The 12,867-nt window shown below is 48.7% G+C and overlaps 2 protein-coding genes across 2 annotated transcripts in view; both read right to left on the reverse strand.

Annotated features, from left to right (window-relative positions):
- Window positions 1-1,204: 1,204 nt before the first annotated feature.
- On the reverse strand, window positions 1,205-5,276 carry RPL26L1 (ribosomal protein L26 like 1). The gene is made up of 4 exons (XM_084268781.1): window positions 5,222-5,276; window positions 3,986-4,158; window positions 3,130-3,270; window positions 1,205-1,376 (listed from the first exon to the last, which is right to left on the reverse strand). The coding sequence occupies exons 2-4, from the start codon at window positions 4,151-4,153 to the stop codon at window positions 1,248-1,250; spliced, it is 438 nt and encodes a 145-aa protein (XP_084124907.1). The 5' UTR covers window positions 4,154-4,158; window positions 5,222-5,276; the 3' UTR covers window positions 1,205-1,247.
- A 2,994-nt stretch (window positions 5,277-8,270) lies between these two features.
- Window positions 8,271-12,867, reverse strand: part of ERGIC1 (endoplasmic reticulum-golgi intermediate compartment 1) — a 59,429-nt gene continuing 54,832 nt past the window's right edge. Inside the window, exon 10 of the mRNA XM_084268630.1 lies at window positions 8,271-10,373. Coding sequence (XP_084124756.1) covers window positions 10,266-10,373 — 108 coding nt within the window. The 3' untranslated portion in view covers window positions 8,271-10,265. The remainder of the gene's footprint in view (window positions 10,374-12,867) is intronic.

Genomic DNA, 12,867 nt, shown 5'->3' on the forward strand with positions numbered 1-12,867 from the left:
GGCCGGTCGCAGGGCCCGCCCCGCCCTGCCCCGCTCGCCAATCAGCTCTCGCCACGTCACCGGAGCCCGGCGGGCGTTGGCGCACCTGGCAGCGCGGCGGGCGCCAGCGCTCAGCCCCACCCCTGCTCCGGGTCTGCCCGGCGGCCCGAGCCCGGCGCCAGCGGCAGCGCGGGGCCGGGAGCCGCGGCTGCGGGCAACCCGCGCGGGGTTTGAGGCCGGGCAGCGACGGGGAAGGCCCGCGGCAGGGCGGCGCGCCGCGCTCACGCGTCTGCCCGAGGGCTACCGCCGCCCCGGGCCCGTCCGCGCAGGCTGGGGCCGCAGGAGCACCTCACCGAGCGGCCTTCGCGCCAGGGGCTGCGCAAACGCGGGCGGCGTTCAGCGCCCCGGGCTGCAGAGCGCGACGGCGTTCGGGCAGGAGCCCTTTCCTTTCCCTCTATAGGGAATATAATCCTGCCTGTCTTCCCTCTATAGGGATTATACACTGTACACCCTCCTCACGACCCGATAGCCAGGGGCCACCTGGAGGCCCCTCACCGAGCCCCCAAAGCCACCTCACAGCAGGGCTGAGTTACATGCACATAAAGTGCTAAAAACCTGCTTTCTTTACTCAAAAGTTAATCAGAAGCGTCACCCCACAGCACCAAGACTGCCTCACCCTGCCCTTAGCAAACCAGGAGCGCTGGTGAGGTAACTCCTCCCTCCTCCAAGCTCCAGCATTAGCCTGAGACATCGCACAGCCAATTCAGTGCTGGGCTTGGCCACAACCTCTCCAGTATCGTCCTGTGCTGACAAATTCATAAGGCAGTTGAAAAAGCACAATTTAAGATTAATTAAGAAAGAGATTTGTGGCCAGAAACAGCTTGCTCCACATGCCTGGTAAAATACTAGACACTGAGGGTGCACAGAATTAACAATTCATTTAAAAACAAGCATTAAATGTCAGTGGGAGAGACACAAGTACCACGGTTTTAAGATGCAGGTTTTGGGACTGCACTACTGTTTTTAACATTGTATGAAACATTCCTTCATGGGGAAAAAAGTCTTCAGTTTTCTTGAAAGTAAGGAAAAAAAAAATTAAAAAGCTTTTTAATTTAGTGCAAGTATTTTTTACATAGCCAGCCTCAAACTATGAGAATAAGTGTATTTAAACACCAACCAGACACGCTGTATCAGGACTTCCTAAAGGAGAAGACATAACAATAGGTTTAATTGTAGCAGTTCTTTAATGGTATCAAAAAGGAAACCATCTATTCTTGCATCTTTTCAATTGTTTCTTCCTTGTATTTGCCCTTCTCCTTGCCAACCTGGCGAGATTTGGCTTTACGCTCCAGGATCTTCTTGCGGTCTTTGTCCAGTTTTAGCCTGGTGATCACCACCTAGAGAAAGGACAAAGAACTTAGTGTCTCTTTGGTGTTGAAGTACCTGACACAACTGTTGTAACACAGCACTGCCCAGGAAGATCACTGCTGACAGGCTGCACCACTTCACCCAGGTTGTATTCCCACAGACGATCTAATCTGGTGTGAAGGGAATGTAGATGCTGAACTGGCTCCGTGTTTCAGTTTCCCAGGTACACTCAGGGATCAGAGGATATGGACAATTGGTACAATGCACAGCCAAAACATCTGCACAAACTGAAGAGCAGCCACATTTCTGTTTATCTACATTATAAAATATTACTCTGAACTCAATCTGATTTCCATTATGCTGCTCAAACATGGATACATACATCGTCAAGACATGTAAAACACAGCATATAGCTGATCCCACTGCCACAAAGACAAGCAATGGATCACCATTTTGATTTCTCCATGTTTTGGGCACTATCACCTACATTCTGGGCCGCTGGAAACCCGTGCTGCTGGCCATTACATCACTGCTGTACTGTCTGGAATAGCCAGTGCATCTGGCTGAAGTAAAAGCTCCTGCACTGCAGTGACTTGTATAAAGATACACTGCCAGGTAAACTGCTCAGACCATCGTCTGTCTCAGCCTTAACGGTATTTCTAATAAAGCAGCAGCAAACCCAAGCTCTGACTTTCAGCCCCTAGGCAGCCCTCAGCACTCCCTGTGCCCCTTCAAGCTGGCGAAGAAATCCAGGGGTTGATGTTGCTGAAAGACTTGCTCCACACTCTTCCTCATTCCAGTGTGCATTTAGGCCTCTCTTAATTGTAACTAGTTCCTACCTAAGAGAGGAACTGTTCACCCACCCCACTGCAAGTCTGTAACAAACAAAACATTCTCAAGCACCTTTTGCATTAATAATCAGAATCTTTACATAAAGCTTTATCAAGGCCTGATTCCCAAGCAGAGACTGTCACAGAAGCAAAGGACCAGCACAAAATCAAGCTTCCTCTGCTGCTATTTACCACACGTTACGCATGCTGGCTCCACTGCAATGTCACCTTGTCCGTCAAATGTTATTACTGCACACAAGCCATGATGTTGTTTTGGAGTAATTCTGCTCTCCCTCTGCTGAACACAGTGCACATTCAGACCTGAAAACCTGTTACAACTGGATTTCTTCTACCAGCACTTCAGCATGCATGCATGCCCACACGGTGAGGCTGAAGCAGACTCACTTCATCTGCTTCAGACCAGGTTTTGGCTAGTTGTTCTGTTTAGTTTGAAATGTTTTCCTGTTATGATCTAAACAGGCTTTGCCTGGTTTCCACAAACTCTAAACACTGTAAATCACTTCAGGCTAAAACCAGATTCAGAAGAACTTAGTTCACCATGGCCTCAAGAACAAATCACGATTCTGAGCATCCTCCTAAACATTTCTAAACCAGTGCAAATGCCACATAGCACAGGTGAAGGACTGTTCTGAATGTTCTGTTCTGTGCTTTAAAAGCACCAAGGTCTTCAAAAAAGTATTTTAACAAGAGCCTAAAGTCTGTAGCAGCTTCTCCACCAACTAAGCCCTAGAAACATGAAGGATTTTTTTGTTTCAACTGTCACTTCTCTAACGATGCGACGCCGTATCATTTCTTTATTACACCCCACACTGTGGTATCTCACTCTGCTATTCTATCTGCAGTAACAAGGTTCTACTTGTGCCAGTAGCACTGTCTTCAGTTGCCAACAAGGTGTCCTGATGCATTTCAGATCTCAGGTCGTGCACCATACCTTGCTGGGGTGGATCCCCACGTGGACAGTTGTGCCATTGGCCTTCTCACGCTGAACACGTTCAATGTAGATGACGTACTTTTTCCTGTACACCTGGACCACCTTGCCAATCTGCTGTCCTTTGTAGTGTCCCCGGACAACCTAAACATGAACAAGCAGCACATTGTCCCACATTTCAAAACCACCCCTTAAAAAAACAGAAAACCAGACCGGCACAGGTTGAAACCTTAAACTCTGCTTGTTAGGGTTACACACTACAAAGACATCAATTACTGGGCAATGTCAGCTGTCACTAAACCAAAAAGTGTAGGGGATCAGAAGCATATACTTTTCCCTCATTCTTCCTGCAGTAAACCCCAGTGAAGGAACTACGTATCTTTTCAACGAGAATAATAATGGTCAAATTCAACAGTTCTTCATCAGGTTTTCACCTATCATTGCATTTTAAAACAAAAAAACCAAACCCACCTAACTTGGGATTAAGTTTCTAAACTGGTCTTTCAAATATCATTGCTAGCAAAGAGCCCACAAAAAAGAAACAATTCTTTGATTTGCACTTAATTGTTAAAAGCCTTTAAGCCAGCGTGACAACCAGTGCACATAACTGAAGTGCAGTGAAACTGCCAGCATGTTTGTGTCCTTTGTATTTTCCTTCTCACTGATGTGACCTCCACAAACACTCAAGGGGCCAAGTCTATGACCCCATTAACTTGTATTATTTCTGTAAGACTCACGTCGAACCTCCAACACGGTTCTGGATTTGCCCAGCCCTCCCTTTTGCACAGGCTACGCACGAAAAACAAACCAGACAGAACTTCAGGTGTGCCAATGCAGCTTAAAAAGACAGGGCAGCTACCTGGACTTCGTCATCCTTTCGGATGGGCATAGAGCGGACGTTGTATTTCTGCCGCAGCTCCTTGGAGAGGGGGGAGGACATGATTTTCCTTCGGATGTGAGAAGGTGCATTGAAGTGGCGCTTGCGGTTCTTGCTGCGGTCCGAGGTCACAAACGGATTGAACTTCATCTTGGCTGCATGGAGAAAAAACAGAAGTTCAAGAGGTGCTTGTAGCTTATACACACTGAGTGTTACCACCTGTCCAAAGTATGCTAGGACAGAAAAATGCAGCTTTAGCTATTTTTAATCCCAAGCCCAGTTCACATACCTCTACAAACTGGACTTCAAATAAGGTTTAAGCCTCTTCCTGGATTGCCAGTGATGCTGTGATTGCTGCATGTGCTACACACATGCACATCAGGCCTTTCTTTACAATGCAGTCACTGCTCTCAGGAATCAGGGCACCTGACTGACTAGTCTCAGTTGTGCACTATAGTATACCCTGCCTTCATTTACAAAGCAATCATGTGTTTTGGGCTTGCAGAAACAGGGCTCTTATGCTTAAGTAAAGCATAACACCAGACTGGTGTACGTAACAGATTTGTAAACTCAAGGTACCTCTCCCCTCCCCAAAGCCTCAGCAGCTGTGCCAAATGCCTGCCTGTCACACCACAACTCATCCAGACTGACAAGGGCACGGCCATTAAGCAACACTTTTGCCGTGCTCAACTCTGCAGCCTTCAGGCCCTGCGCTCTCACACCTGCCGTGCACGCTGGCCTGGGCAGCTCGGCACGCCAGCGCAGGCTGGAAACCAGAGCAGCGGGCGCTGCCTGGCCTATAGTAACCACGAACCCGGTATGGAACAAGCCAAAGCGGCGTGAGCTCTACCCGAGTCCCGCCGGCACAGCGCGCACAGCTCCGGGGCAGGCCTGGCCCCGCAGCCCTGCGGTCAGCCGCGCTGCGGCACCAGCTCATCCGCCGGCTCTGCCCGACCCAGAGCAGCGGCAGCGCCTTCACCCTCGGGGCCAGCCCGCCCCGGGACCGGCGAGCCCGGGCCGGCCCCGCTCCGCTCCCCTCCCCAGGCAGCCCCTGCCCGTGCCCCGGGAGGGCCCGGGCTGCGCCGCCTCAGCGCCGCACCAGCGGGACCCGCGGCCCCGAGCCCCTTCCTGTCGCTTTCCCGAACGCCCCCTCGGCCGCGGTGCCGGCCCGCGCAGGATGGCGGCGGATGGAGCCCGGCCGGGCCGAGCCACCCTTACCCCGCTGCCGCCGCCTTCACGGTCTCCCGGAAAGAGGAACGCGACGCACTTCCGCTTCCTCGCGCGGCCGCCGGGCCCTCCCGACAGCCCAGTACGGCACCCTCACCCGCGCCACCTGGTGGCCGGAGGTCACAGGTGCATCGGCCGGGGCGGGGCCGGCGCCGCCCGCGGGGTCTCGGTACCCGGTACCCGGTACCCGCCCTCCCGCATCCCCTCCTGCCACTTGTTCACCAGCAGCTCCTTCGCTCCCAGCCCAGCCCCAGCTCGGGGACCGGCTTCCCGGGGCTTCACCCGCTCCGGCGCCGGCCCTGCATCCCCGCCTCCGTAACCAACGTCCCCGCACGCAGCGCCCGCATGGCGGGCACGTGTCCCCTCAGGACGCGGGTCCATTTATTCCCAAGCAATTCCCTATGGCAGAAGGCGGGAGAAGCGTCACCCGAGCGGGTGAGGCGCAGCGCGGACGCTGGGCAGGGCTGTGGTTCGTAAAGACAGGCTGGAGAAGGTTCTGGGCCCTTGGTTTGCAGCCGGCAGAGCGCTGGACAAACCCCTTTTCCCAGCCCTTTCCTCTTCTTCGTTTCTCAACTTTAATGCAGAGTAAAGAACCTCCGCACGGTCCTGCCGGGTCTGGACACCTGAGTCCCAGCCTGCAGGAACCTGAGGAACCTGCTTCAGCAGCGGGGTTGGACTGGAAGATCTCCAGAGGTCCCCTCCAACCCCCACAGTTCTGTGCCTGGTTCTGTACTGGAGGTTAACTGGATGCTGGCAGCATCTCTGCCGGGATGAAGATGTTGCACAGCAGACCCCAACGTAAGGAAGCAATACCAGAACTTAAAAGCAATTGGTTTCTTAATATGGTGCAGATACATAGTGCCCAAATTCACTGTGTTGTAACCCTGTACTATTTAATAATGACCTCCAGAAACTCATTTCTAAATCCTCTGTGAAGCAAGGCTGGAAGGAGATTAAAGGGGGGACACACACCAAGCCCCTGGGTATTTTATATACCAAGTGGCACAGTGACTAAAGCCAAACCCTGCAAGTTCCAAGCAGAGTCCACTCACCTCTCCTTACAGAAAGGGAGGTCAGGACACTTGGTGCTGTTCAAAACCAAGCACTGACCGTCCAGACGTGACTCAGTGTGATTACAAAAGAGCCTCGTGGTAACTTTCTACACAGTGACCTGGCTCACAGTGATTTCATTGTGTGATAACGCTTAGTTCACTGCAATAGGAACTAAAAACAAAAGAAAAAAAGCCCTTTTAGATTGATTTTGCAATAGCAGTGCAACAAGAAGCCGATCGAAACGCCAGTTTGAAGTATGGAGCAAAAAAGGCTAATATTTATTAACAGAAGGGTGCAAATTAAAAGGGAAATGCCAGAACTCCTTATTAATCTTCACCTGAAAAATACAAAAGACTTGTGCTTTAAACATCGCTGTAACACACCACAGGACTACACCTGCCCTCCCCTCCCCCTCTCTTCTTCCAAGGACTGTTGAGAAATACCCGACTGTCACGCTTCACCTGAACCTTCAAATGCCTCTTCTAAAGCAGATGCTCAGATACTCATCATAGTCATTTTCAGCCCGAACCGCTTGTGCATCACACAAACAAAAAGCAACTTTAAATGCAAAATATTCAGAAATTAACTACAGACATTACCATCTACACTACAGATTTCACTTTTTATACAGTAGTTGAATGCAACTATTAGGTACATCTGAGCAAACATTCACAAATGCACATCTTCCAATTTTTTTCTTACCCCATTTCCATTTTCTTTCTTAAAAAACAATCTTTAGCAGTCCACCTACTGCCTAGAACATACCTAAGCACAGCCTTCCCTAGAGCTAAAATCTGAACTCCACTGTTGCAAAGCATTCTGCATGGCAAGTTCTCACCATATGATGGAGTGTAGCTTCAGTGGGACTTATTTAAACCAGAATTTAAACAAGTTCTAGGTATTGTACTTCCTACAGGGATGTCTTTCTTGGAAAGCCACAAACACTTCTGCCAAAATACTGACCTGAAAGAGCAAAGTCGTGAACACAGATGAGCACCTATGATTGATGCTTTTCCTCTCACTATGGCTTGAAATCATCTTTGTTTGCATTGATGTTTACAAGCATAACTAAGCTCATTTTGTCTCTAGAAAGTGATTGAAAAGCATAATCTAACGAGACACACGTGCATGGGGCAGGGCTGCTGTAACAGTCACTACCTCCCTTTCACATTTGAAGAGATGAAGAGCAGATTATTCTGTAAACACATGGTGCAGCATCATGATGTGACCCCAGCCAGCCCGAACGACAAGCTCACCACAACTTAAGAGCAGACCAGAAGCAGCCTTGGCTTGGCAGTACTCAGGGGGTTAGATCTGGTTTGGAGGACTAAGGTGCAGGATGTTTCTTTAGCAGAGTTTTGCCAGAACTGAAGTACAATTTGGTTTCCACATCTAGGGAAAATAAAAAGTGATGTATGGAGCTGCTGCAGTGACCATTTTGACAGAGGAAGCGGGCAGAGGGGAGCATGAAGCACACATCTGCTCTTTCCAAAAAAAGCTAAACGATGTCACTGGGCTGGTTTAGAGGACTGGCCTGGACCGCACAGAAGGCAGTGTTCGTTTTGGACAGAGGATGGGGAGAAGGGCTGTAATAACGTGCCAGGGCCCACAAGGAGTCTACAACCGGCTTTGTTTGTTTGTGTTACACAAACTACACCAGGGAAGAAGCTTCAGAAAACTAACAGCACCATCCACTGTGCTACAGCGACCTTCTCTTGCCCACCTCAGGAGAAGGATGCACTGCTAAGATGACAAAAATCACAGCCTTGTAACCCACCGGCTTCACAAGCTGTGAGCAAAGACTCCACAAACTCAAGGGGAGAAACTAGGACATTTTTGCTGTAAGCTTCAACTGGTCACAGTGGATTAGAGGAAATCCTTCAGGCAGCAATGGAAAAACCCCAGCTTCCCCAGGGGCAGCTGCCGCCGTCCAGCGAGCACCACTGGCGGGCACACAGACACACACACCGAAATGAAGACAAGCATCTCATTGTCAAGTTGATTTTTGTAAATGGAAACAAACAAAAAAAAAAGAAGTATAAAATCTATCCATACATTAACAGATACAGGAAGTTACACAATCCAGTTTACACCTAAAGTAATAGCAATCAGTCCATAAGAACAGAGGAACAATTCCAATGCTGTAATCTGTCCAAAGCCACGACGGGGGCAGAGGATGGCAGCAGGAGGGTGGTTGGCTTCTCTTCTTTGTTGGTGTGTGGATAAAACTGGCTACCTTCCCTACTTCCAAAGCAATGAGACAATTTCAACAGACATGTAATCAGGAATACTTTTGAAATGCATCTGACTCTAGCATTAACACTGAATATTCAAAAATTCATAGTATCACAGCATAAAGTTTGGATACTTCTGCCTCCAGGAAAGGGCAGTGGGCAGTAGATACAAACCAAGAATTATCTTAGAAGTTACAGCATTGGTTGAGTTAAAGAATTTTATTTTATGATTTTTATCCATCCTGGAACACTTAAAATTTGCATATCCTCAGCTCAGACATTTACAAAGCATGCAGAGACTGTTACTACTCAAGGAACATTTAAAGGGAGGCTATGGAAAATGCGCTGGTGGGGACTGGTCTAATCTTAGTGACCTCATGTTTACCATTGCATGCAAGCCACACCTGGCAGCAGTTTCCCCTTCATGCCTCCATCTACTGGAGGCCTCAGAAGACAAGGCTTGAATGAATGGGCATGGAAGCTCAGGGACCATTTTAAGGAATTGACCAAAACAACTCCTGGCAGGGGCCAGCTTCTGGGAACGTCTGTCCCACTACTGGTGTACCTCTGGGAATGCCTGCCCCGCTACTGGTGTACCTGTGGGTGAACAGTGTCAGCCCAGGGCTCAGGAGAGATGCTGGGCTGGATTTTAAAGGAAGAGGGAGGCACCTCAAACAAACCCTGAAAAGACAGACTTCCCGTGTTTGACAGGTGTACTCGATATACACACACAAAGCAAGACAGTAAGCTGTGCTCATCACCCACCCAGAAGACTGCACCCTTGTTCCAAACACAGAGAATATACAACCCCTTTTCAAAATAACAACAACAACAATAATAATAATAAAGCAGAAGTGCAGAATCCAGACTGTTGGGTGGTCTGTGTTTAAAAAACGTAAGAAAGAATAAAAGTTAACGCTGTAAGACAACTATTCCCTTTCAAAGCAAAGGCCACATAGAACTGTGTTGCTCAGTTTGGTTTTTACTTCATGCCACCTGTAAACACAAGACTGGATATTCAGTTTCTGGGAAGAAATGAAACCACTTTTACACCCAGAGTAAAAGAAAGGCCCTCCACTGCCTGGATCACGGATTACCCAGGAAAAGGTATCTGGGGGAAGGCTTCCTCCTCTTCTTGTTTGCTCGTTTCATTAGAAAGGTCATATCTGAACAAAAGAGCTTTCAATAAAAGTACAAAACATTTCCTGATGTTATTTCTGCCCTCTGTCTCTAAAGTTTGCTATGGGGACTAACACTTTCCATTCCTCACCAACAGATACATCACCTTTTTGGCACCACGGATGGAATTTCTTCCTAATGTATAATTTTGCCTTATACAAAAGTCGATTGTCTAATCATGCAAATCCAACAGAATCCCAAAAAGTGCCACAAGACAGCTCAACTCTTCTCAATCTACGACCTAGTTTGTACACTGCCATAGGAACCTCCCAGAGAACAGACTGTCAGCCTGACTTAGATGTGACAGTGTATTTCATACATGGCATTTCAACCTCTCTTTCTGGGGGGGGAGAGTATCGAAATCCACGCCCTGATTCCATTGATCTTTCACTCTCAGAGCTCTGAAATGCATGGAGATTTCTTTGATTTGTTGAAGATGTCTTCACTGAACAGCCTGATTAGAGAAAAACTTACTGATTCGATCAAATAGAAAATAAAGACAAAAACAGGTAGTGGTAGATTTCTCAATCTTTGCTCCTGTCCTTGGAGACTAAGGAAGAGTTTCACCGCTACTGCATTTTCCCCAGCTGGATCTTCTTCCAGGCCTCTGATGCTGTGAAAATGCAGGAGTCGAGGATCCCAGCCACAGTGAACGTTCCTCCAATGATGGCACATATCTGAAACGGACAGAGAGAGGAAACAGGTTTGTCAGTCCTGAGGGAAAGATTTACGCAGCTTGAAACTGGGGGGAAGGACTTTACTGCCTGCTGCGAGGGTATTTTCTGGAAGCACAGCTAAGAACTGGGTAACAGCACTGGGGACGTAATTACATGACAGTCATTCAGGAAAACCATTCCTTCCAGTGGAATAACTTAGTGCTATCCTGAACTCATCGTAGCCTGAGCCAACGTTAAATCCCAGCTCCTAAGAGCCTACGGCATGAGCACTGTTCCTTTCTGGGCTAAACTCCACCTCAGAAAGCTTTCTAGAAGCTCCGAGTTGCTCATATCTTCCAACTACTGTTTTCTATGATAAATACCACGACCTTGTGGTCTTCTCCCTATTTCACAAGATACAGCCTTTGCAAACAGGCAAAGGACACTTAAACAGCATGTGAAGGACAGTGACTAACAGAGAAACCTCCTGGCTACCAGCGACACCTACACTTTCCATTACACGGGCTGCTTACACAAGCACTGCCAACTTAACTCTTCGTGGGCCAAAGGTTTCCATATGCAAGATGTCTCAGGTAGTTATTTAAATAGCAGTTGTTTTCAAGAACAGTGTTAGGGAAAAGAATTGCTCTCCTGCTGAGCAGAACAGCTTACTTCAGTTCTCAAGTGCTAGAAAACTGCAGAAGTATTCTGACATGTCAAACCAAAGGTGCCTTGGCTTGGAGCATCCGAACTCAGGGGGCACCAGTTATGGATGTGGCAACACATTGCTTCAATTCCCTTATCTATGCAAGGGGGGCAAATGCCAAACTTGCCTCCCAGGGAAACTGTGAGGGAAAAGACATCTGAAGGGTTCAGTCCCATGACAATAGCTGTTTCAAGGCCTTGTGGAAACACGAGCCTTGTACTCAGGACTGGGTTAATACAAACCACCTGCTAGCAACACGGCAGCACTCACACACCGTGGGATGGGAAGAGGAGGGTGCCACCCCATCCTGTGTGCTGAACAAGGCAGGGTTCACATGGAAAGTATGACACACAATAGTGCAACCTAATAACGTTTAACAGCCAAGTTATAATTACACATGACCTGGCATTTCCTAACTCCCACATTTTTTGACTTTATAACTGTGATGCTCTGTTAATTCAGTCTTTTACATTGTGTAGGATTAGGTGGCTCTGAGAGTAAGAGACACTGGGTCAGTGAGAAGGAGACATGATACAGACTTTATCTTACGAGAAGGGCCTGACTAGGGAAAGGGGGATTTTGCCGTGAGCTGGAAGCCAAGAAGAGAGAGAGAGGAACCCAAAATCAGTAAGCCAAGGTAGCAGGGGATTAGGAAAATGCAAAACTACTGGCACAGAAGGGAACCGGTGCCACACTAAATGTACCATGCCATGTCTCCTATCCCACACAACACGACACCCCACGGGCAAAGTTACAGACAAAAGAGTAACATTAAGAGCAGCAGCGTTCAGCTCAGCAGGGAGTTAGCAATGGCAGCAGAACAAACAGTTCATTAATGGTGAGCGAGGGCAGCAAGAAATAAAGTGCTCATTTCCCTGCGTATTTATAACCAGGGTATTTGTGTTCCCTGGAGCTGCAGAGACTCAGTGTTTGCAGGACAGGTGCCATTCCAGCAGGTAAAGGCTTCAGAAAGGAGGGCACCAGCCTGAGGCCAAGTCAGTATTTTCAGGGGTCAAGTCCAGCTCCTACCCTGCACCCCCCCTCCTTGCTGCCCCTCAGAGCATGACGCAGGGTGACTTTCCAAGGAAAATGACTGCAAGGGAGTCGGATTATTTCAGCCCAGAGCAGCTCAGCTGATGGGAGACGTTACACCGCAAACAACAGAGCAAGGCCCCGATGCTAAGGTTTTGCATCATATGGTAGGAAAATCTGATTTCAGTGCAAGGGGGTGGGGAGGAGGAAAAAAAAAAAAAGAGGTATATTCATCTGCAGAGCTGTGTGCTGCTGGGTGTCTGAGTCACACACACCTGGCATGTGCTGGGAGCCTGCCTCCCAGCACGCACACAACCCTCCCGCTTCCTCGCGACACAAAAAAGCAGCGCCGGGGTTGGTCTCTAGGTCAGCACTGAAGCTGCACCACCGTGTTTCTATGTCATCACAGCCCGAGTACGTATGGAGGGAGTGCTCCTTAGCAGCACTGGAGGAAGTCAGGCATCTTGCACTCATTTATATTTAATGGAGTTTTACCCTGGAAATGAGGTTACAGTTTGACTCAGGCCGTGGTGTTAAAGGAGGAAGGGAAAGAAATGTAGAAATGTAGTAATTCCATCAGTGGGAGAGACACAACGTGGGGTACAGACAAAGGCTTTGAACAGGATAGTGGCTGGGACTCAGGCTGAAGTCTAAAGGAAACACGAGTGCATGTGTAGGAGGAGGTGAGGCTGCCAGCAAGACGACAGGAAGGCAGGTGTCAGATACGCGACTGGGGACTTCTGGGACATCGTAAAATCAAAACATTTATCTTCAGGA

This window comes from Gallinula chloropus, assembly GCF_964237585.1.
Source record: "Gallinula chloropus genome assembly, chromosome: 10".
Lineage (NCBI taxonomy): Eukaryota > Metazoa > Chordata > Aves > Gruiformes > Rallidae > Gallinula > Gallinula chloropus.